The sequence below is a fragment of the Etheostoma cragini genome, chromosome 7 (genome assembly GCF_013103735.1).
Source record: "Etheostoma cragini isolate CJK2018 chromosome 7, CSU_Ecrag_1.0, whole genome shotgun sequence".
In the NCBI taxonomy this organism is placed as follows: Eukaryota; Metazoa; Chordata; class Actinopteri; order Perciformes; family Percidae; genus Etheostoma; species Etheostoma cragini.
In genome coordinates this window covers 15,505,944-15,531,786 of record NC_048413.1, presented here as the reverse complement: position 1 = coordinate 15,531,786, position 25,843 = coordinate 15,505,944, and the positions used below count along the sequence as shown (strand labels likewise).

At 40.5% G+C, this 25,843-nt stretch overlaps 2 protein-coding genes across 3 annotated transcripts in view; one reads left to right on the top strand and one right to left on the bottom strand.

The window, feature by feature from the left end:
• Positions 1–403: 403 nt before the first annotated feature.
• On the bottom strand, positions 404–21,759 carry cacnb3b (calcium channel, voltage-dependent, beta 3b). Of its 2 annotated transcripts, none has more exons than XM_034877046.1 (14): positions 21,632–21,759; positions 10,147–10,266; positions 9,397–9,519; positions 9,159–9,280; positions 8,898–8,950; positions 6,900–6,919; positions 6,592–6,672; positions 3,966–4,024; positions 3,640–3,740; positions 3,310–3,461; positions 2,646–2,741; positions 2,353–2,523; positions 2,217–2,264; positions 404–2,112 (listed from the first exon to the last, which is right to left on the bottom strand). In XM_034877046.1, the coding sequence occupies exons 1-13, from the start codon at positions 21,668–21,670 to the stop codon at positions 2,235–2,237; spliced, it is 1,167 nt and encodes a 388-aa protein (XP_034732937.1). In that variant the 5' UTR covers positions 21,671–21,759; the 3' UTR covers positions 404–2,112; positions 2,217–2,234. The 2 variants fall into 2 exon arrangements, with proteins under 2 accessions (XP_034732937.1, XP_034732936.1); XM_034877045.1 differs by lacking the exon at positions 21,632–21,759 and adding an exon at positions 14,006–14,318.
• A 3,179-nt stretch (positions 21,760–24,938) lies between these two features.
• The window catches only part of adcy6b (adenylate cyclase 6b), a 32,904-nt gene continuing 31,999 nt past the window's right edge, over positions 24,939–25,843 (top strand). The window contains 1 exon segment of the mRNA XM_034876992.1: positions 24,939–25,195. The gene's annotated coding sequence lies outside the window, so the exon portion shown is untranslated.

Sequence of the window (25,843 nt, the reverse complement as noted above, 5' to 3'; positions counted from 1 at the left end):
CATTTATACAGTGAGATATGAAATGGAGGCCAATAGATGATTGAATAAACACAAAAGAGACAATTGTTGGCTATGTAATGTTTGAATGAAGCTTTTGTTATTTGCAGAAAATACATTTAACTAGTGTTATGACTGGAAGTTGTACATATTCCCACATGGACAAAAAAACAAATAGCATAACCATACCACCAGAGGACGCCCTTCATATATTTATAGGCCTGCTCTACACATGCTTATTTTAGCTGTTACTGTAATGCCAAACATTATGAGATAATAATTCTGAAGCTCCATTGATGTCTGTATAGTGCAGCACTTTTTCAGTTACCACTACACCACTAAGTGTGAGATGTAAATGACACAAGTGATGTGGTAAAATTAAAAAATGCAGATATATATATGTTCCTGACTGTGTAATTTGTGGTGCTGTTTATTTTAGTGCTAATTTCCCCCCAAAATTACATTCAGCACACATGCTGAGGCAATATTTAACTGTGTTATCAATCAATACAGCTACTGTATTTGGAAATCATACAGTACATCAACTCAATAAGGTGTTTTTTATGTTTTACAGTCCATTGGAAAAGACCAAGTCACAGTGTGTTTTTTCAATCTCTCACAATTTATCATTTTATGGTCCTTTTAAACAAATAAATAAAAATACTTTAAACAACCAATGTTAATTATTGATTTTTAAAACATAATTTACAACATCTGGTTATAAGAGTAGGATTTCTCCAAAGGACAGAGCCATAAAGCCTGACACTGGAACATCTGCATCATTTTGGAGTAATCTACACATGTGTGAAATATCAGTGAATCTCCTGATATCTGGGTATGCTACAAATTATATCTGGGAGTTTGTCAAATTGTGTCCGAAAGACTTTTTTTCAATCAATTTCTTTTGGATAAATTGTTTTCTTCAGTTTAATTAGGTTATGGGATTTGCTACCAACCATCTGCAAACAAACCACAGTTATTGTAAATAATCCTTCCTAAAACAATGGACCAGCATTTATACATTCACAGCTGTGACAAAAGATGCAAATAGACTGTTGATGTGCAAGTCTGTGCTTGTCATGCATGAGTTTTGTATCACTGTTGCATAATTATGTGATCAGCTATACTGAGAGCCAAGATATGATTTATAGATAGTAGTGTAGATACCTACTGTAAAAAAAATAATTGGAAATAAAAAATAATTTAAAAAAGCTACTGGATAAACAACAAGAGAAAACAAGTGATAAAGGAAGAGTAACGTTTTCCTTGGGTGTCCCAACACAGGTGAGACGATGTTGACTCTTCTAGAAACAATTGTGCCTTTGAGGAACCGTTTGGTTAAAATGGAATGCCAGCTCAAAGAGAGCTGTAGAGATGGAGGACATACACACGTGGGTTTCTGTCACTCTCTGCCCTCTTTGGCCAGAGGGGGAAGACAGGTTTATCAGAGAGGAAACACTGGGAACCCGACAAAGGAAAGCTACTCATGTTTGTGTTTTGTGTTATACTGATAGCATTGCTAAGCTACAATTTTGTATGCTAACATACTCTACCTTCACAGGTGTGTAATTTGTCTACAATGAGAGCTGAATTAGCCTATGTGTGTCTGGGATAGCCACTTCTAGGGGTCTGATCACACATGGGCTGGTTCAGCGTTGCCAGGTGGGTGTTGTGACTTCCAGTGTAAAAGCAGGTAGTTGGGATCAAGGTCAGGGTGGGAGGAGGGTGTGGGGAGGTTTCGTGCAGTGACTGCACTGCTAAACTCGTTTTTGTTAGCAGTAGGTGTGCAGTTGTAGAAAGCGGCCCTGAGTTGTCGTGTGGTGGTGGGAGCAGGGAGCTCTTCCCGAGGGGGCAGCAGTGAGGTGGAGAGGTTCCTCTCTCGAATCCTCCTCCTCTTCTTGCTCCTCTCCCTGTTTTTGTGTCTCCTCGTCCTTCAGCTCACCATCCTCCTGCTCTTTCTGGACTCTGCTCTGGTTCTCTTCTTCGCCCCAGGTGTGGCCAGAGAAGGTGGTGGCTGGCTTTGGAGAGATGAGGGCTGCTGCTGCCCCCTGGTGGCGCCCTGGTCCCTGTGCTCCATGCCCTCCTAGTCTGACCCCAGCCGACAGCACAGGCGTCCTGCAGTAGAGCAGTGGGAACATTTCATGAGAAAAAAAACCTTAAACGACTGTCAAAAGAGTAAAACTCGCCAAAGTAAGAAAGAGAAACACATCTATGCTCACCTATGTCTGTGGGAGTGATCATTCTATCAACTCTTGAGTCTCAGAAAACTAGTGAATAGACATAGGAGGCAGAAAGGTTGTGATAAGTAATACAGCCAAAATGTTAATGAAAACGTCTGTTGTGTGTTTGTCTTACCTGCTGGCTGGAGTTAGCTGAGGGTGGGGTGACCACGCTTTGGTCCAGTAAGGGGTTAACAGGGGCTGAACAGGGGAGATGCGTAGCACGCCAGTAAATGTCCAGGTACTCTGCAAGATGTTCACATGCATCCTCCAGCTGATTCTCATCCAGGATGACATCAAACATCTCCTAATAAGTCAAAAAATAGGAAAATGAGCAATGAGAAAGAAGGTACACCACTCAGGATCCATTAAGAGATAGATCACTGTATGAATGTGAACTCTTTTTCCGTTTAGGGCTGAGTGACTTACAGGTGGACACTGTGCTAGCTTGTCTCCTGCCATCATTTGGACGTTGAGGTGTTTGCTTTGTGACTTTCCTCGAGATTTAATTAGCCTCTGAAGGACCTGTGAGATTAGCCAGACAAAAAAAAGGACATTATGTGATAAAAGTTATTAAATGCATGCATCTAATTCAATTTCTAATAATTTTCTTTTATTTAGTCTTGTCAAGCAAGTGCATCATGGCATATCATCTGAAATCTGAACATCTTTCTTTTTTCAACCTCCTTTTAATGTGGACATTTTAAACTCTCTTTAGCCTGTGGGGTCAAAGTGCAACACTACATCATCATTAGTCATAAAAAAAACACCTGCCTGGAAATTTAAGCAACATAAGTTGCGAATCATTGTAATTAAGACTGTATAAAGTAATTATTTTTTAATATCATTAATCATTAAATCTATAAAATACAGAAAAATGCTTATCAAAAGTTCTGAGAGTTCAAGGTGACATCTTCAAATATCTTGTTTTGTCTGACCAAGACTACAAAACCCAAACACATTCAGATTACAGTGACCTAAAACAGAGCAGCAAATTCTCACACTGGATAAGCCGCAACTGACAAAAGATTGACTTTTTTGGCTTTTTACTTGAATAAACCAGAATGTCCTTGTAAACTTTATGTGGGCCTACTTTAGGTGAGGAGACTTTGACGTATACAACAATGGGAGCCAGGGAGGTTTTAAGGAGCTGTGCTGGGTGATTGATGGTGTCAGCGTCCAGGACAACCAGCTGGAGGGACTTGGCCAGCTCAAAGATCCTCTCAATCTCACTCTGGACCTCAGCTGTCAACCAGCCAAAGAAAGACAGTGAAGTTGTATGAGACATGCTTCACAGAGCAACATCACTTCCTTATATTTAGTCTAGACTTAACATTAACAAGAGAGGATGCATCTCTTCAAAGTAGGTATTAATCTTTATTTAGAATAAAAAAAGATTAAAGACAACCTTCTCATCACTCACCCAGACTGGAGCGTGTGTTGGATCTCTCCATTATGGCCTTCTTGTTCAGCACTGAGCGCTTTGCCAGTGACAGATCAGCAGTGACCCGTGTAATAGAGATCCTACAGAAGAAGCGTCTTATCACATCACATACACAACTGTTCCATTTCAAAGGATAAGATGAACTTGTACTCTCTTGCAGCTAAAAATAAATCGTCATCACCATGTGTCCTATCGACCATGAAACGGGATAGGCAGAATCCCACGAACAGCTCTGTAGCTCTGTCACAGTGTTACTGTACACTGAGGTGCAGCTGCAGAAGAGCAACAAAGACAGCCGTACCCACCTGCCATCAAATCTGTGCTTTAGGAAGTCGAACAAGGCTTTCTGCATCATGTCTGTTACCTAGGTGACAGATAGGAGGAAGGAGTGGAGAGAAGTTAGGAGAGACTGGTGTTATGAATTGTATACCTGTCCACACACACTTAGCCCAACATTATTACTCATATTTCTCACTCAAATTCGATTTTGGTAAAACTTAGTTTAAGCCCTCTTATTTAATATGTCTAAGTACTTTACCAGCCTCCACTTAAAGTTACGTGATAGACAGAACTTTGTGAGATTAACATGATAAAAAAAAAGACCTGTTAACACAGAGTCACATGAGAACATACACACAATTAGGCAAATATAATAAGACAGTAGTATTACAGTAACAGTATCCTTTCATTGTTAAAACAATTACATTCCTCATGGAGGAAGATGTTATTACCACCAGCAAACACACCCAGCCCAAATAGAAATGAGCAAAATCAAACTCCACAATGAAGGGGAAACGTTAATTTGTTCTCACATTGAATCTCAGTTTAAACTTGGATGTACCAGCAGAATTTGTGACATCACAACTATTCTGGAGCATAGTCATAGTCCAATATGTAAATTAATAATACTAGTTGTGGAGTTAAAACATGAAGCCTCCAGTCCACATACAGTGAGAATGAACTTTTCAGTGTAGTTACACTTTAGAAATTCACAATATTAGCATATTTATATAGTCTGAATTTTTCAATAGGGTAGTGATGTAATTTGAAGATTTTAAAGCAGGTAATTTATTTTTGTGTTGAAATGGCAAAAAACATATTAAATAAGCAGATTTTATTTATATAAGTCTTCACACATATGTGGAGGGGATCTTTAAGGATGCCATGGAAAGAGATGGGCTTTGTTTGCATGAATGCATTTTTGAGGATGAAGTGAAGCAGTCTATTTTCAAACACTCCTGAAAAATGGATGGCCTTTAGAATAGGGGGTGAAGCGTACAGTGTTGTTGCTCTTCCACGATATAACAGAGAGATGGAAGAAGAGCAATGACAGTGGGAAAAAAGTGCACAATAGGGAGAGACACAGAGAGAGAGAGAGAGAGAGAGAGGGAAAGAGAGAAAGAGAGAGGTAGAGAGAACAATGGTGAGCTACTGAAAATAATACCATGCACACAAGAGCCAAATCTGAGAAAAAGAGAACAAGAGGAGAAGAGAGAGGGAGACAGGCTGGTGTTCACCACTGGAGCAATACCAAAGCACATCACCAGAGCGCTGCATAAATATTTCACACATACACATGCACAAAACAAACGGCTTGGCACACGGCCTGCACAGTCACAGAGGGGAGCGAGGCAGAGAGAAAATGTTGAAGCACAGAGAAATTCTGTTTAATTACACGCTTTACGTTTAGCAAATTGTAATAATCTGAAGATTCATTCAAAATTAACATATTCTAAGAGTAATCAAATTGAACCTTGATGTTTTTCGAATATTTCATCCACTATGTGCTACAGAAAGTTCAATATAGGAGAATATAACAAACAGTAGCTAATACAAAGGGGCATGCATGCAGTTTTGTGTCGCTCAAAATGGATAAGATTCCTGTTGTGTGTGCTATAATTTCAATAGGATGGGGCTGCGGTGTTTAGTATCAGTGGTAATAGGATAATGGAGGCGATATTGTTTCCCTTTAGATCAAACCAGGCAAGCTCTTACTGGATCAGAAAATACAGTCAAGATTAAACTGGAACAAACTGAGCTCAAACACTCAAATATGTCACATGTATGGCTGGTATTAACAGTAATCGAAGTGTGTAAAAAAAATGATAAAAACAATTCTTAAATTTCAACGCTAAAATGGTGCATGTGTAGAAGGATTCATTTCTACCATGTTCACCCTCTTAGTTTAGTTTGTTAGCATGCTAATATATGCTAATTACCATTAATCACAAAGTAAGCTGATGCTGATGGAATGGCATAGTTTCGTAGGTAGGCTACCGTATTTGATCTTAAACCAAAGTATAAGACAAATTGAAATTTTGACCTGATAACGGTTCTGGAGTAAATGTCAGGGAACATGCATGTGTGTTCCAAATTTCATAGAAATTAATCCTTAAGTTGTAAAAACATTTAATTGAAAACCGTAAATTGATTTGTGGTGCCAGAGGAAAAGTCAGAGGATCAAAAAAGTCAGTAGTATTCTTCCTCTGAATGCCTGTGTAAAATATCATGGCAATCTACCAAATATAGGTTGAGATACTTCCGTTAGGATCAAAGTGATGGACTGACTGACAGACTGGCATTGCCATCCCTTTGTTATGCTAAAACACGAGCATAGCTCAAAAGTAATCAATTCAATGGTGTGATGTGTTCTGCAGTAAAAAAATCAATCATATCTCAGATGTTATGAGCTTCAAATGTTTGGTATTTTTACTTGATAAATTATTTAAAGGCATGTCAGGTATGTATGATTTAAAAAACAATCTAATTTTGGCACGCACCAATAGTAAAAGAGACACTGTAACTGACAGCAATAGGCTCCAGTGTTCTAGCTGATCCATCCAGTTAGTAAATACTCTAAACACAAGACACGACTTGAATAAGCAGAAAAAAACTGTATTAGCCGAAAAGCATTTCAGATGGTTGTCCTACCTCATAGCCTTTCAGCGAAGGGCCCACAAGCACCACTGGCCGCATAGAAGGGACCACATCATATGGAGGAACATGTTCAGTCTGCACAGGCCACAAGCACAGACAGGGTTTGGGGGTGGAAAACATAAAACATGTTGAAGGGAATTTACTGTAACAACACATACACTTAGCTGACATGTAGTAGCCGCTCTGTGTGTCACTAGCAATGTAAAGAGCTATAAATATGCACTGAAATGCATTAAGTGTAGCAGTATAATTGAGGGTGTTCTTAAAACATTAATAGGGAAGAGGCCCAATGAAAAACATACCTGTTTCGGCTTCTGTTTGGCTTTCAGAATAAATAGAAGGAACATTAAACAAGGACGATAAAAGCTAATACAATGGGGCCAAAAAGTATTTAGTCAGCCACTGATTGATCAAGTTCTCCTACTTAGAAAGATGCGAGAGGTCTGTAATTTTCATCATAGATACACTTCAACTATGAGAGACAAAATGAAAAAGCATTGTAGGATTGTTAAAGAATTTATATGTAAATTATGGTGGAAAATAAGCATTTGGTCACACACAAACAAGGAAGATTTCTGGTTCTCACAGACCTGTAACTTTTTCATTAAGAAGCTCTTCTGTCCTCCACTTGTTTCCTATATTAATGGCACCTGTTTGAACTCTTTATCTGTATAAAAGACACCTGTCCACAGCCTCAAACAGTCAGACTCTAAACCCAACCATGGCCAAGACCAAACAGCTGTCGAAGGAAACCAGGAAGAAAATTGTTGACCTCCACCAGGCTGGGAGGAGTGAATCTAAAATAGGCAAGCAGGTTGGTGTGAATACATCAACTGTGGGTGCAATTGTAAGACAATGAAAGACACACAACACCATTGATAATCTCCCTCTATCTGGGGTTCCACGCAAGATCTCATCCCGTAGGGTCAACATGATCATGAGAATGGTGACCAAAAATCCTAGAATTACACGGAGGGACCAGATGAATGACTTGCAGAGATCTGGGACCAAAGTAACAAAGGCTTCCATCAGTAATACGCAGAGAGGGACTCAAATCCTGCAGTGCCAGGCATGTCCCCCTAATTTAGCCAGTACATGTCCAGGCCCGTCTGAAATTTGCCAGTGAGCAAATGGATGATCCAGAAGAGAATTGGGAGAATATTATGTGGTCAGATGAAACCAAAATGGAACTTTTTGGTAAAAACTCAACTCGGCGTGTTTGGAGAAAGAAGAATGCAGAGGTGCATCCCAAGAACACCATAACTACTGTGAAGCATGGGGAAACATCATGCTTTGGGGCTGTTTTTCTGCAAAGGGGACAGGAAAACTGATCCGTGTAAAGGGAAGAATGAACGGGGCCCTGTATCGTGAGATTTTAAGACAAAACCTCCTTCCATCAGTGAGAGCCTTGAAGATAGGATGTGGCTGGGTCTTCCAGCATGACAATGATCCCAAACACACCGCTTGGGCAACAAAGGGGTGGCTTCGCAAAAAGCATTTCCAGGTCCTGGAGTGGCCTAGCCAGTCTCCAGACCTCAATCCCATAGAAAATTTGTGGAGGGAGTTGAAAGTCTGTGTTGCCCAGCAACAGCCCCAAACATTACTGCTCTAGAGGAGATCTGCATGAAGCAATGGGCCCAAATACCAGCTACAGTGTGTGCAAACCTGGTGAAGATTTATAGGAAACGTATGACCTGTCATTGCCGTCAAAGGTTATGTTACAAAGTATTGAGCTGAACTTTTGTTATTGACCAAATACTTATTTTTCACCATAATTTAAACATACATTCTTTGAAAATCCTACAATGTGATTTCCTTGATTTTTTTTTCTTCTTTTCTCATTGTGTCTCTCATAGTGGAAGTTTTTCTGTGATATATCTAATTACAGACCTCTCTCATCTTTCTAAGTAGGAGAACTTGCACAATCAGTGGCTGACTAAATACTTTTTGGCCCCACTGTAAATGGCAATAAGTAATTTCTTCAGTAGAAAATATTTGAGTTTAAAGGCTCCGTAAGACAAAGAAAACATGCATGCCATGCTTGTCTAAAGGTAAGTGCATTTACATTGTGGCTCTTCAAGAAAGTAATTTTTTTTCTTAGTGTGTACAATTTGGAGGGCTGATCACAATTGAGTGGTCATTTCACATAATTGTTAAACTGTTTCCTAAAACACACATTTCTTCTAAAAGAAACCAATTTAGCCCAGGAATGAATTTAAATCTGATGCTGTGAGAGCATGCAGTCTCAGTAGAGGCAGAGCAGACAGACAGAGCAGCAGGATTTCTCTAGTCCCACTTACCTGCAGATGGCGGGGTGGACCTCCAGCCTCCAGATGAAGCGTTCCCTCCTTTCCTGCGGAGCAACATAATGCAAAGCTTCATTATGCGAGAATCCCTTCAGGATGCAATTTTTGAAACTGACTTCCAAAACAGAGTAACAAGAACTAGTTACATCACAACAAAAAAAGTTTTCAAAGAGTGTGCGAGACAGGAAGCTAGTGGAATTAGGGCAAGACAGACAGACAGAAAGACAGAGACAAGTAGAGTGAACTCTGGGTGACCTTGCTGCTGCTTTCTGCTCTTGTTTTATCCTCATGGCTTCCAGTTTGACTGGGCTTGGGATGAAAGTGATGTCTGCCCCTTCTTTCACTAGTCGACCAATCCACCAATCATTGTTGTATTTCTGCACGACAGTGAAACACACCTTTTTGACTCAGGAGTTATGCTGCAAAATGTGATGATAATAAGTTCAAAGGTTTGTTTGCATATGACATGCTCCTAATCCTGAAAGGCTCTTACCTCTTTTATGTGCAGAAAGTCTTTGGTTTCAAAGTTAATAGCAGCACCTTGGACTGGACAATCTTCATCAAGTGCCCCACAGTAACTCACATTGGTTTTCACTGCAAAAGCTACTGGTTTGGACTAATGACAGACAAAGAAATTGAAAAAATATAAATAAGATGTATGACTATATTCAGTCACATTGCCTTTACTAAACTAAATCTTTAGTCTGAAGGTTATTTTTTCGAGGCCAACTCAACTATACACACATTTGCTCTGAAGTGTCAGTAGATCTTTATGAATCTAAAGTGCCCATATTATGCTCAATTTCAAGTTCATGATTATATTTAGAAGTTGTACCAGAATGTGTTTATGTGGTTTCATTTTCAACTAACACCATATTTTTTGTTGTACATTGCCGCATTCACCCTGTGTGTTGAGCTCTCTGTTTTAGCTACAGAAGGAGGCATCCCACACTGGAGGCCGGACTACAATAGAGCTGTTTGGAGCAGTTTGCGAACACTGTTTTCTCTGGAAGATGGTAAGTGGACTTTGGTCTTTTTCACTTTGTAAACCTATAACGTACACAGAAAGACATATAACACTATAAATAAAAGGGAAAAGGCCAAAAAGCATAATATGAGCCCTTTAAATTAAATCGGTCTATTGCCAAGCAACCTCTGATGACTCAGCTGTTCACATACTGCTTCTCAAGTTCTAAAGGTGAATTTAAGGAAAAGAATAGACTTTTCACCCATAGGCTCTCACCTTGGCTCTCTCTAGCTGCAGCTGAGCCTGGCGCTCGGCTTCACGCCGAGACGCCTCCTGGTCCTCCTCCAGGGACAGGTCGGAATCCGAGGGTCGACTAGTGTAGGAATCGGCTGAACCCTGAAAGAAAGGAGGAGAGGAGATAAATAACTGTTACAGCCCAGGCAGAGAGGAGGTAAATCCACCACAATACCATACAGGTAGCAGCTGTTGCTACTTGGTAAGAAATAGCAATGATTAAGTAACTGTAGCTCGGATGCAGCTCCGAACAGATAACCTACATATCCCTCTGTGTCTGCCATGTATTTCTCCTTGTTCAACCTGTCGCTGAACCTGCCTATCCTTTCCTGAAACCGTTTGATCCAGCCTGCAAGGACCAGTGAGTTCCTGCAGCTTTCCAAAGCAGCCGTCTCAGGGGAACATGTGCATACTGCAACAACACCAACAACCAGCACAGTGCTTGTACTCTATTTATCCACTCAGCCATGCACACCAGATGTTGGTAAACGCCCAGAGTCTTCAGCAAGGTATACAATGTAACAAATCCATCATTACACCCATTTTCTAAAATCCAATTAGTCTGAATCAACAAAGGATGCGTCACTAGAGAAATCAGAGCTAATCACATGTTTTCTGTTTGAAGTTTGTGTTCTAAATTTTTCGTGTATCAGTGAATTAACTTGCAAACAATATGTCAGAATTAAAAAGTTGAAATTGAAATTTATTTTTATATTCACTAAAAACACATTTCGAAATGTCTGTCATATGTGAGTGGACATGTGTAATGTACTGGATGGTATGATTCATAATTAAATTAAATAGGTTTTAGTTTGTGGCAACAACCTAAACAACCCCAACCGGCTCGTCAGACACCGCCTACTAAGAGCCTGGGTCTGACCGAGGTTTCTGCCTAAAAGGAAGTTTTACCTCGCCACTGTCGCACTGTTGCTTGCTCTGGAGGAGACCACTAGAACTGTTGGGTTCTTGTAAATTCTGGAGTGTGGTCTATCTGTATAGTGTCTTGAGATAACTCTTGTTATGAATTGATACTATAAATAAAATTGAATTGAATTGAATTGAATTGAATTGAATTGAATTGAATTGAATTGAATTGAATTGAACCTGGCATTTAAGAATGCTAAATGATTGGAGCCATGATACAACAGCCTTACACAGCGTGGACACATTATTTTAAAATGTAATACTATTGGAACATTTTTAATTGACATTTACATTTGGAAAGAACACATTTTCAGAAAAGCAAACACGAAATGAATATTCCAAAATTCAGATGCACAACGCTCACTTAAACACACAAATTCCAAGTAAAAAAATGACAACATATAATTCAAATTTTATTAATAAATGTAATTAAGTTTGTAACTTAAATGTCAATTACCAAATAACAAGAACATCACATTTCTGAAAAACATAAAACCAACAAAAAGCAGCCTCTTTTTTCATGATTGTAAAAGGAAGTAATAAAAACTCATTGGACAACAAGTAAAGTACAGAAAGATACAGAACCTGCCGCCTTCTTTACACTTAATACTCACTCACTTTGAGGCTGATAAAACTCTTGCGAAGCTCACCTCACCAGATCCTACTTATGTCCTCTCACTCCATTAGCCCCCTGCTCTTCCCTGGTGGCTGCAGTCCCATCTGGGTGCAGGGCGGGAAGCCTCCTCACATACCAGACAGGAGCACCCACATAATATAAAGATAGCTCAACAACAACGTCATCTTTCTTTTACCTTGTTTCCTCTACCCGTCTCCTCCTCCTTCTTCTCTTCCCCCCTCCACCATTCACAACCTTTCTTTGCTTTTTCCCATGCACAAATTTTTTTTTTTTGTGGATATCATTTGAATATCAAAGGCTGCCTGAGGTGGAGGAGAATCGAAAGGGTCCACCAGCAGAAAAAACAAAACCTAATTACAGTGAAGCAAATGGAGATTTGCAGATGGATAAAGATTTATATTCTGAAGTAAGATTCAGTTACTTTTCAGTCCAAAATATGTATTGTCTTACTGTGAACAGACCACACTTTTATAAGGTCGCACATTGACATTGTTTTAATTTGATGAAGAGGGCCTAGAGTGAAAATGTCTGTAATGACAAATAAGGGAAAACTTAAAACACATTCAATTAAAACATCACACCGTTTTGCTTAATAATGCATGGATTCCCAAAAAGTTTTGAGGAGCAAAATGACCAGATTGTCTTTGTTGTCTGGTTTTTGTCTTTTGCGCTGTGCAAAACCTGCAGAAATGTCAATGTCAGATGCAAATAATCTGAAATTAAGGATAACAACATTATGTTTACATGTTGGAACCAGAATGTTCTCAACAACATCATAGCCTCCACAACTGACAACAGTGCAGGCATTGGCAGAAAAATATTGTACTGTATTTTAGGATGATTACATCACTTGATATGCGCATAATATGTTGTCACCAGTAGTCGTGTGTTGTTCCCTGTTCCCCACTACTGGCAGTACAAAGATTAACTGTCTCAGCTTTCAATACAAAGAATGACATAAAAGTCCTTAATGTATTTAATCGTGTGGGAAGTTTTAAATTACTACGTGGAACATCAGCTCATTGGTAACTCTGACACAGACCTCAGTGCTTCGCTGTTCAAAGCCATTCCCAGTCCCAGATGCTTGGCTGTTTAATATTTCTCTCCATGTGCAGGAATAATGAAGACAGGTGTAAAAATTCACCTTTGCGTCAATTGAAGAGACCAAATGAGCAACCTAGAAGATTTTAAATTGATCTTCAACTGTCAAGCCAATAGAATATATACTGAGACTACTGAGGAAAACAGACCCCCCTCATCAGCAACATCAAAACACATATTGCATGGTTTTGAAGGGCTTTATTTTTTCAATATGAAATTATTATTAAAAGATAGGTTCACGTTCTTTCAAATCTGTCTCAAACAATACTCACATGACCATATGTACATTGAAACACTTTGTGTCTGCTGTGGTCATTCCTCCTTTTCATAATTCAACATGCTTGCAATTTAAGTGATGTGGGACAAAACAGTACTCGTCCTGTGCAAATAGATAATCCAAAGTCATCTGAAGTTAATATGAGGCTCCAGAAATAAAGAGGGTACTTTCCAAAGTCATTTCAGTACACATGTCTTTTTTTGTATTTTCATACATTATTTCCTTGCTGAGGTGCAGTAAACAGATTCTAACAGATGATTTAAAGTCCCTTTGTTTCAACACAACAGGCTTAGGAACTCTTTTTTTATATCAGTCTATCCTGTTGCTGAACCAAAATTGGTGTGTTGGCAATTAAGACGTGGATCCAAGGATATCATGAAACACATTTCTCTGTTATCGCTGTTGATGTGTTGTATATATTTTTACTATTTGTGTAATTGTTGTTGAACTCTGTGTTTTTTTTCTTCTTTTTTTGAGTGCGATGGATCGGGAACGCAAAAGGAAATTCAGTGTAAAATGACAATAAAGTTTGATGCTATTGTAGATAAACCTAAGATAAACCTAATCTATGACATTCCACAGATGGCCATCCCAGTGGGGTAAAAGTTCAATGCAAAGCTGTAAAGTAACCTACAGAGTTGAGAAAGAAACTGTATGTGTGCAGTACAGTATGTCCAGACAAGATGAGGAGAAGGAGGGAGGGAAGAGAGAAGTGTGGAGATGCTAGCAATGTGATTGAACAGGAATAGACTTCTGTTAAGACAAGAGTGAGAGGGGACTGAAGAAGAGAAAAGGAAAGAAAGAAGATGTCTCAGAGCAGACAGACAAGGGACTCATGAACGAAGAGACTGATTTTGCATGCAGAGTGATTAAACAAAAGGGGGAGAGCATCAACAGCGTACCTTGTTACAGATGAGTCCTGTAGCGCTCGAGTCGGAGGCAGACATGATTCTGCTGCAAGCGCTTTCTTCTCCCCCATTGCACAGAAAAGGCGGAACCCTCCTCCTCTCAGCCCGTGGTTACAGTGGGGAGAGAGAGGGAGGCATGCTCAGCCTAAGTGCTTTACAGCTGACGTTGCTGCGCTACCTCAATAGCCATTTCCTATACAAAATTGATGCCCTGACTGCAGCAGTGTTGTGTACACGCCCGTGTACACTGGTACAGTACAGTGGGATTTTTCAGCTTTGAGCCAGCCCACATGTAAGAATAGGAGCTTCTCTCTGTTTTCATGCACCCTCTTCTCTCCTCTCCTCTCCTCCTTGTGTCTCTTACATGCCGCTTTAAGACATCCTTAAAAAAGTGACATTAAAGCTAGGCCGGTTTCGTCTCACACCACAGAGTATCCTTTTTCACTTGATAAGGGAATGCAGAGAGACAACACTCTTTAATTGTCATTCCTCTCCTAGTTTAAGAGGTGACTGCTTCAATAACATAAAGGGTGTAAAGATAGTGGAGGACTGGGAGCCAATACAAGAGGAGTGCATGATTGGAGAAATGAAAAGAGAGAGATGAGAGGAAGAGGAGGGCAGGGCTGTGCCCGCCTGTCTGCCTGCCCTGCACCATCCTCCTGACAGGAAGGTGATGCATGAGCCTACAGAACAGAAATGCAGCGGTGAGTCAGCAAGCAGCCATCTAGAGTCCATCAGATGTCTTAATAAGCCAGCAGAGAGGTCTCTATTGTAGGAGACAAGCATCATTGTTCCTGGCAAGCCAGGGCTGCATGCCTTCTCTGCAGGTCGCCGCAGGCACTGAAGACCCTACTTCAGCATCCATTATGCTGGCAGCATGCGCTCCCTTACCCTCATTCAACACTGGCTGCTTAAGGATTAAGTGCACTCCACCAGGGCTTTTAACCAAAATGTCTTAGGGCTACATTTCTACATGGCTTTTTAAAATTAAAGGGAAGCAAGCATCTAAACACATGCATGCATACATGCGAACACATTGTAGTAAGAGCCACTAGCTCCATTTGGAGCCGTTAAGATGAATTATTTCATCATTAGTGTTGTGCATGAAGCAGTCATCAAGTTGGAGTTTTTCAAACAGCGAGTGAAGAATGCAAAGAGTGGGAGGGAGGGAAAACACAGAAAAATGAAAAGAGAGCTAGAAACAGAAAGAAGGGACAAAATATACCTGAGTAGCAAAATCGATTGATGAAGCAAGAGAGAGATAACATAAACACGGAAAAATCCTGTTTTTTTTTTATAAATGTCAGTCATGTCATGTGTCATGTGTGTTTAATTTTAATGTCCTTAAATTGAATTGAAACAAAGACAAGGGGAAAAGGTGAAAGATCATGAAGAAAACAGGAAGGTAGCCAGTACATTAGAACAATAGGACCAGAGATAAACAGCACAATCGTTTCTTTTGATAAACAGCACAATCTTTTTTGTTATTTTTTGCTGTTCGGTTGGTCTAAATATAGCTTTTTTCTCCGCACCTTCCACTCCTCCCGTCACAGACTGGGGTTGGCAGTGGGGAGAGGATAGCAGAGGATTGTCAAAGTTCACTGAGTTTTGATGAATTCCCTCAAAAAAGAGCAAAGCAGATTTGAGACTGGCTCAGCTATATTCACTGATGCCAGATAGCCCATCTGAATGTGAACAAAGTGCCTACATGGAGAACAAGAACAGACAACCGCTGAGGAGTGTCTCTGTTCATTCTAGAGCATACATTCAGTATCCACAGCAATAATTTGATCTTTTGTTCTTCTCTCCGACCGAATATTACATCTAGTGTTGTTCACTGACCTCCAGGTAATGTGATGCAGGTGACTTCATAATGTTTCTTTTTATGCACTTTCCTTTAAAGTCCACAAAGGCATTCACAATCAAGGCAATAGAGGAAACTGGTAACCCATGCAAATTCTAATCACAGCATGGCTATTTTTTTAAACAAGTGCACAATAGCAAAATAATTTACTTTAAAAAGCTTTACTTTAAGGGTTATACACAGTTATTTTTAATTTAACACAACAAAGCAAAGTTCGGATATTATGAATGTTGTCTGAACACGTCAGCTGTATCATGTGTTAACGTTATGAATATGTTTTATATTTTTTAAATTTCTGATTAAAGAACAAAGAAGATTTTCATGTATACTTTCTGGCGCTGATGCAGACACATTTCAGCAGGTACCAAAAAAATTATATAGCCCGTTATTTGTTTTCTTGCTGGGGACCGCAGAGCAACGCAGTCAGCCTGACCCAGTACACTCCTGTACTGTAAGCAACTGAAAAGTTCTGCACTAACTGGGGACTGGCTTGCAAAAGGGTACATAAGAGAAGCCAGATTACATATATCCCCAACAATTCTGCAAATTTAAGCACAGAGGCATTGCGGTCACCTGCCCATGTCTCCGAACTTTTGACTTCAGAAGAGACACCTTACTATCTGTGTGCAAAGGGAGTTGATGCAGCACTACAGGCGGAGGTGGATCATCTAGAGCCAGAGAAAAGCTCTTCTCACAGTGCATTCAGAGTAGGGCAGAGTGGATCAATAGGAGAGCCACCCAGATTGACACTCCATCCTGTCCAGAGCAGCTTCACCCTCCTCCTGCTCTAACGTTGCCTCAAGATACTTTCTCCCTGCCTGTAATGAGCCCTTGGCAGTCCTTAAATAAACACTTTCAAGTAATTTCAACACAAGTCCTCACAGTAACAGTAGTCTGTACGAATTGGGATCATCTTGTATTAACTGCAAAGAGAAATGCTCCTGAAGTGAGGACAATGTAATAACAGGGGTGGGTCGACAGTGAATACAGTTGGCATACAGTGGAGCATAAGGGGCAGGATGCAGCGAGTCCAGCCAGGAATCTCTATAGTTTGTCCCAGCTGTCGACTTGGCCTTACCGGCTACACTGTGCATACTTAGGCTGTCACCCCTCCAGGGATGCCTCAATCTGACTTCCCCAAACTGCAAAGAGGCTAGCGCTAACCCACATAAAGCTGTATACCTAAAGTGCAGCACAGAATGGCACAGTGCTGCTGCATCCTTCATCAAATCAGATGTGTTTGTTAGAAACTGACCTGATTTAAGTTTCAGTTAGTCTTGGCTAACAGGCTGAGCTAACTGGGGGAATGTCAAACTTATCAATATGCAATGATGCCCTACTTATTCATGCATACCAGCCTCACATAAAAAAAAACAGCGTGTTTTCTTTCAGGTTTGAGTCTTAAACATTTTTGTGACTACACAGAGGATGGTTTATTAATAAAAGATGTTTGTGTGCACAGATTACATATAACAGCCGATAATGAAAAAATTAATCAACTGGAGATACTTCAAATTGTAGAATGAAGGGGATGTCCTATAAGACCAGCCAAACATACAGATGTCATAATATGAAAAAAGTATTTATTTAGCATACTTCCTTACATTGTGACTTTGTTTTATGTCTTTGATAAGTAAAGAATAATAAAAAAGGCGTTTTTTAACAGGAACAGGAACAGAAGCTGAATTGGAATCGTAGGCCCTCTCAACATTGCTGGTTCATCAGATTTAATTAAGGCATTGCACACTGATGCGCCAACACACATACACACACACACACACACAAACACACACTCACACACAAAGCACAAAGCACTTTGCTCCTCACGGGACAGGCTTTTAGTGCTCTGTCTCATGCAGTATTTAATTGACCCCACACAGGAAGCCTAGCGGTCCCAAATGCACTACTTCCCCCCACCAACAGAGAAAGCATGAACGCCTGCAAGAATGGCCACAGCTTCCCACCACTGCTCCTTTGTAACACAACTGCATAAAATGCAATTTTCTCCTTTAGTGCAACTCAGACTTTCCACAGAAATGTCAGCGCTGAGGGTGAGGCGTTTGGACGTATATCAAATTTGTACAAAACGCTCCAAATGTAGATGGAAATTCAGCCACCCTCCACTTTGACAGCCGCATACATCTACTCACATTTCTCAAACTTTCACTCAAAATCACAAAAGCAGAGTTGAAAGGTTTTCCCAATTCTATAAAGTAAACCTGTATCTTGTATTCCTATCTATTTGGGTATTATTCATAAAGCACCTATAGGCCTATTGTTAGGTTTATCAATGCAATTTGCAGCAGTGAGATGTGAGATGCAGAAGAGATAGCAGCGTACTTACTCAGTTGGAGGTAGGAGAGCACACTCCCCGTTTCTCTTGCTCTCTCTCTGCTAGTCAGTCATGGTGTGCTCTCTCTCTTGGGTAACACTGAAGTGTACTGTAGCGTGCTTGTAAGCAGCCTATCCCTCTCCTTTTCTCCACAGCCACCTCCTCTCTTGTTCTCAACCACTCTCAGTACAAAACCCTTTGCTACGTCAGTGAGGCTCTCTCCGCTCTTCACATCATCCTTCCCACCCTCTCTGCTGCTCCCCTTGCTTCCCTTCATCTCTTCCTCGCCTGTCCAATGGGATGTATCGCAACCGCATGGTGAGTTCGTTCAGGACTCTATCACGACAGAACATCATTGTGGCAAACAAGATTACCAGGTGTTGCTATGTTGGATGTATCTCACAGCAACAATCACGCTAATTCAATCTCTTCTCACTGCTGTTGTGATGTTACATCATTCCACACTTTCAGATCTAGAAACTCCACAAAAAATTATAAAGGATCATATTCTCATTTTAGTTACGTCTTGGGATTATCACAGACACAAAATGGACAAAGGTATGTGGACGCCTGAATATTAATTTTATATATTAAAAGTACACAGGGGTTTCCACAACCATGTTGTGTAACTCACAAACACAAAGACAAAATCTCTAAGGGAAAATTCAGCCATTTCTACAGTCCTATCACATTGTTAGTTCAGCCACTGTGGATTTCAACACATCAAAATCCAAAAGTTTAGAGACAGGAGAAAGTCCTGTGGTGGTAAGGGGATATGGGAGCCATGTAAGTTGTCTCTGATCGACATGTGAAGGCATCCCAAGAGTAGCCCTCTGTTCACCGACTGTGTTCTGTAGATCTCATGGCTGGCTGTACTCTGACACCTGTGTATGTGTTGTGGATACATACAGATGTGGATCCAACCATCCATCCATCTTCAGCCGCTTATCCGGTATCGGGTCGTGGATGTGGATGTGGGAGTTAAACAACACACAAACCAACCAAATATTTCAAGAGAAGAAGGATGTATCTGCGTCATGTGTTAATTTGTGTGCAGAATGTTGAGCATAAGATACAGTGTAAGATCATGCTTCTGAAGACAGACCTGTGTGACAACATAAAACCATGACAACGGGTAATGTAAAATTCTCCAGCAAAGTTGAGATCCATAATTCATAGGATAGGTTGCAGGAAACAGTGAGGCGGAAAAGGGAAAAAAAGGGTGGGAGAGAGACTGAGCTAGAATTCATTTGAATTCTGCATCAGCAGTAGATGTGAATAAAACATGAATGAATGAAGGTTTGGAAGTTAAACTCCACAGTGCTTAGCGCTGAGCGAGAGACAGGCAGGAAAATGAGAGAGAGACGCTTCAGAGGCTGCACCCAGGCATTGAGTGCAGATGTCTCTCAGACTGTCCCATAAGAAGCGCCTCTGTGGGCAGAGCTGTGCTGGTGCATTATGGATGAGGGGCTATTTTAAGGCACCGAGATGCTGCGTTTTGATTTTTTGAGAGGAGGGTGATGACACCTGGCTGCTGCCAAATCCTTTCATGAGGTTTGCATGGTACTTGATGGGTTCAGACATGCAGATACAGTATGTGTTCCAACACAGACCTGATCCCTGTCTGAAGTCCACATACCAAGAGAAGGGAGGAGGTAAACTGGTGGGATATTGGTGAGATGCCAGTGAGATGCCAGTGAAATGATTTCACCCAGCAGCTCTTCATACAGACAGTGTACTTTATGTACTGATAAAGCACATACATGCCATGTGTTACATAATGTCTGGTGCCGTTCTTGGTCAGATCACAGAGCAGTTCATTTTTATACAGGAAGCTGCCAACGTAAATACTACAAGCAAGGGTGTCACTTTGTGTTGAAAAGTGGTGGAGATATAAGGGCTCACACGAAAACACATATTTCACGTCATTCTCAAGCAAATGTCTCATATCTCACTAAATGTTATGCAACCTAAATATAATGGCACCAATTGCACAAGTCATTTGTGGCTTGTTTTTCAAGAGGAGATGTTTAATTTGAAGTGCGAGACCTGCCTCAACAAGACGCTGGAGAGACTTTTCGTACTCCAGCACACCGGATGAATCTAGTGCAGACAGACTGACTTGACCCCCTGCAGTTTGCCTTACAGACACACACTGAAGCAAAAGTTGCAATCATCTAGTAGCTCCTCTAGAGGACCTTTTCCCAGCTGGATAAGGCTGGCAGCACAGTCCCACTTTGACTTTTGAACCACCTTCAACACCCTCTGGGTGGGAAACAAGCTCATAGAGATGCAGATGGACGCCCCAAGGGTGTCCTGGATCACAGATTATCTCACGGTAAGGCCAGTTTGTCAACCTGCAGTAGTTTATATTCATTGTTGAAAATACAATTTCTCTTTATCTACTGTATGTCTTCTATAAATCAGACCTCCCGCTGGGACCGTCAGGAAAGAGTGACCTAAAGAGTGTCATGGTAACCTTTGAATTAATGGCCAGGATGATCAGACTTAAGCAAGCAACCCTCATTGCAAACACACCACAACCTAAAAAATGAAAAATGTATAGGGTTTATTGCATTATTATTTTATCCAACTTTCCTTCATTCGAATAGAATGATGTGTTCAGCTACATGCTATTGCATCAACAATTGCGACACATAACATTGTTACAGAGGACATTTCCACTCTACATTAACATCTACTTTAATATTCAGTATTTTCAAAACTCATTTCAATTAAATGTCTATAGCCTTCACATTTAAAAAAAAAATCTTTTTTGCAAATATTCATCTTTTCCTGATGTCATTCTGTAGGAACGTACTGAGAAAATAAGTTACAGTAAGGATTTAGTGGAATATAAATGGTTTTCCTTGTTCAAATATAAGTACAACTGTTTTATTACACTCTAACTGTATGTATGTTATTTGACAACACAATTAGTGTGCACAGTAAAAGCAATTACTGTGGCTTATCCTGGAGTCATCATTTATCTCATTGCCTAATAAATGTTAAGGTGGAACAAGCATTAACAGCTCCACAGTGCTTGCGGATGGTTTTCATTTGTTGCTCCAGCTGACCAATTGTTATTTTATTTTGGTCCAAATGTTTGTCCTGAACAAACAAAACCAAATCCCTGCAACTCATCTGTGCCTAATTACTGCTGGCAGACTGACAGTGCCAACGCATGCCTCCCATACTCCGGAGTGAAAGAGTCCCAATGAGGTCAGCCTGACTGATTTAATTATCGGTATCCTAACAAGGACGCACTCGTGCCTTTACTTTGTTAATGTCTGGAAGTACCGTAATGGAGGGCTACACGACGCGTGCATCTTGCTTTCAAACCCCTTCATCTCATTAATTCGTCAACTATCTCGACCACCCCCAAAAATATTAAATTATAAGAGAAAAGGGGAAGACAACCCACCTCGTTAAGCAGAAAGACGCTTGAATTGGTCAGGGACATCCGCAGTTAACCGGGAACCAGTCACCTCAGCCCAACTTGGCTGAAAAAAGCGACAGTTTTCTTCGGGTATTTTTTTATTTTTTTTAATTAATTATTATTATTATTCATATTTTTACAGGCATCCACTAAAGGCAGAGCACCTCGCCTCGTCCAAACATTTTCACCACACAAGAAAGGCTCGGCTGCTACTCAGAGCTTCATTGGGATGTGAAGCCTCGGCGGAATCTGCGCTGTAAACTCTCTTGTTTCTGGATTTACGACATGATCAATGACTGTAGGCTACATAAAGCCATTGCACGGACACACGGATGGATAGATTACAGCTTTCTTAATAAATTATGCAAGACCTACACTTTTCATACAGCCAAATCCCCGAGAATATCTGCGGTGATTTCTATTTTTGAATTTGAATATGTGATATCGTCTCTGAGTTCGGCATCGGTCCTCTGACATTTTTATTTGTATTAGAATTTAACCGGATTCATCTTGACATAGCCCAATTAAACTGGATACAAATGTGGCCCTTGAAGCTCGTATGTTCAACAGGATTTGTCTCTTAGCAAGGAATCAATGAAATGACCCATTATCTCCAGGTGAATTTACAGGACACATCGAGAAGCTAATCATAGGACATATTGTACCATAATTATCTGTCTGCGGTTTCAATGTTTCCTTTTGTTGCCCTGCCTTATGAAACAAATTGGGATGGTGTTTTCAGCGGAAGGAGAGTCTGTTTGCTGGATGGAGATGTTCAGGCAGGCAGGGGTGAGATGCGGGTATTCTCGGTTTTCACTGATCCAGCACTTTGGCCCCTTACACAGGGCTAATCGACCCCTCCAGTCAGGTATCATACTGCCAATGTCAAAAAGACAACAGGAAGTCATTTCACACACACACACACACACACACACACACACACACACACACAAACACACACACACACACACACACGAACACACACAGAGGGGGCTTGAGCACCTTTTGGTGTTGGGGCTAATTCACACTGCCCTGGATATGAACCAACGTGTTGGTGTTTGTAAGGTGTACTGTTTGTGATAATCTGGGAAAAGCAGGAATAGAATTTGGCAACATCCAGTACAAGTAAAATATGAAGATCCCTCCCCTCCTAAAATACTCTCAAAGTTTAATTACAGAGTTAAAAATGATATTTATTCCTTTTCCCTCATTTAAAAATCCAGAATATGCCTGTTCATTCCAAAAAGTCTCACTACTGGGCACATGATTTCTCCTACTTCATTGTATAAAGTCCCTTTTCAGTGTAAAAAAAAATCATGTTGGTAGGACTATGTGTTAAACTGGGATTTCAGGTAGATTTCTCCTTCAGCAGATGATCGTGAAAACATCTTTCTGTTGTCAAACTGCACATACATCATTCTAAGCAGGTAAAACAACTAAGATAACAATAAACAAACGCATTTTTAAGTGAAAGGGGGACTTACTGATAGGCCTTCATGCACAGAGAAGGAAGATGGCGCCGACTGCTGGTCAAACTGACAAAAGTGGCAATGCAATATAAAGTATATTTTTTGATATACACATATTTACATACGGAGAAAGCTGTATAAATTAAAGTTGGCTTTAAACTCTTACATTGTGTTTTTACTTTTGTTAATGTTTACTTTTAGAGGGACAAATATGTAGCACACACCACAGCATTAATAGCTAAGCTAATTTAAAAATAATGTCCCTAGATGGGCCTATGAAAAACATAAAACTAAAAAACTAAAAACATATGAGACAATACAAAACACAAACTCAACAATAGGTATGTGCATTAAAACACAAAACTCATAACTCAAAAAGCAAATACAGACAAAACAATACAAGGCACAGACTATAATAAAACTACATAAAACATGAAGCATTAGATCATTCATGACTACATGAATGGACAGGACTACTTTTTTTTTATTATTTGTATTAGACTTAACTCACTGTAGGCCTACTAACTATAACTGTAAACACTACTATAACTGCTACAAGTGCAATAACTTTATTTTACGCTGCTGACACGGCTTTCTGCACACACAACACACTTTGCCCGTTCAACACCACCCAATTTGGTATGTAGCTTTAAAAATTTTATTGAACTCTTTGTTCACTTGTGCCTCTATGTTGTTCTGTTTATAGAGTATGTATATATATATATATATTGTATGTATATATTAGTGTGTATATTTTTTGTTTTGGTTGTTTTTGTGTTTTTTTTCTGTGTGTGTAAGCACAGTGTGAGCAACGATGCTCCAAAGAAAAATTCCCGTATGTGTCCACATACCTGGCGAATAAAGCTGATTCTGATTCTGATTCTGATTCTAATTCTGAAATTGGATGTCTTCATGCTTCATCATTAAGTAGATAATGTATAGTTTTAAAAAGTTTTTTTCAAATATACTTATCCATGCATTGGTTGTTGTGCTTCCGCTGCTGTGACACTTGGATTTCCCTGCAGGCTATTGTAGAAGTAATCTAGCATAGTGCAGGAGGCCTATGCTTTAAGCCTATTATAGTTACTATAGCAAAATAAAGTACTCTACTAACCCTACTTTATATCATCATGTTATGTAGTGCAGTATACTGTAACAGCCTACAGTAACCTAATGTTTATTGTTCCCCTTGGGATCTTCCAGGGTGTGGAGCTTGTCTAAAGGGTGAAGAGTCAACACATTCTTCTGTGTCAACACCAATATTGCCTTATCCTGCTGGTTTACAGATTAAACTGGATCACGTGATGGGCTGCTTACTGGCTGGTTGTGTACCCATTAAACCTGATAACCTTTGCTTACTGTCTTTTTTGTTTCACTGTTAAACTGGTGTCCTTAAATTAATGTAAACACTGTAGTAGTTTCAGTGTGACCGCTTTGGGGCACATTTGCAGTGATCATTCATTTATTTTCTCCACTAGATGGTGCTATAACGTCGTCTGAGTGTGCTGCTTGAGTTTTACATTGTTGTCTGCCAGTTTACTGACAGTAAAATATAAATGCATATGTTTCTATTCGGCGTGCAGTTTTTCATTTGGGTGACACTGTAGAGTTGATGTAAAAGTGAGATCAAAAGTTTAAGAACAAATGGACGACATTGCAGCAAAGTGTAAAAATCACAAACATGCACGAGAGAACTCGTCCCACCTCTGGAGAGCTGTTCACGAATGCAGCTTGTGTGAGTGTGTTGAGGCCTATATATGTGTTAGTGTGTGTTTGTGTGTGTGTGTGTGCGCGCGTGTGTGTGTGTGTGCGTGCGTGCGCGCGTGCATGTGTGTTACAGCGAGAGAGCGAGAGAGAGAGAGAGAGAGAGAGAGAGAGAGGAGGTCGAAGCGGTGGGAATGTGCTGTACTGTAGCTTTGACTGGGATAAGCGAAGGTTGTCCGGCCAAATTCGCAGTTTTCCCCGCTTCCAGGCGGACAGACCCGCATCTGAAGCGTGTGACGGCGGCTGCGTAAAGGCTGAAAACGGAGCTAAACCGGAGCTCCACTGCGGTGTTATCATGTAACGAGGATGTCCAATGGTAAGTACGCTGCCTCTCTTGAGCTTTCCCGCGGCTGTGTTGGGCAACTGCTCTGCACAGTGTTAAAATGTTGCGGCTCGGCTAAGCTGAAACGCAGGAAGAGGATACAGCAGTCGGGAAAATTATGCCAACAGCTGACTTGTAGCCTAGGCTACTACAGTGTTTTGCTGTGACGATTGCGACGGCGTTCAGGAGCCTGAACTGTTCTGCTGGACTGTTGTCACTTAGCATTCATTATGCAGTCACAGGCAATTCATTTGTATTTTTTAGAACGTTAAGCCGCAATTAAGAGGAAAATCAGCTGTTGTGCCAATTGCATGTTGGCGCATTCTCACCATTTTATTCTCGCCCATGCAGTGACCTGTTCAGAGTCTAAACATAATGACGTACACGTTTATGTTGAAGGAGACAGGCCCAGTATGTAGACCCCGTAGCTGTGCATTAGTTCTGTAAACTGGGCTGCACATCCCTGCGATCAGGAGATCCACTGCCAAGATTGAAGTTCCCCGATGGAATGTTTTACTCCTGATAAGTTGGGAATGGCGGTGTTGTGTCGAGCTGCAATCTCTTCTGCAGCCAACAGACTCCAGGCTGACTTGGGGGTATCCAGTGGTAAAGTGTTTCCATGTGGAGTGTGGTTTAAGAGGC

Bases quoted from the DNA above. Each gene is read 5' to 3' on its own strand.
- cacnb3b (XM_034877045.1), bottom strand. From the start codon at position 14,050: ATGTCTGCCTCCGACTCGAGCGCTACAGGACTCATCTGTAACAAG. The intron at 4,025-6,591 runs GTAGGACAACCA...TCTGTCACCTAG, and splicing joins CTTCGCTGAAAGGCTATGAG to GTAACAGACATGATGCAGAA. The intron at 2,742-3,309 runs GTAGGCCCACAT...CTAATCTCACAG, and splicing joins TCAAAGTCTCCTCACCTAAA to GTCCTTCAGAGGCTAATTAA.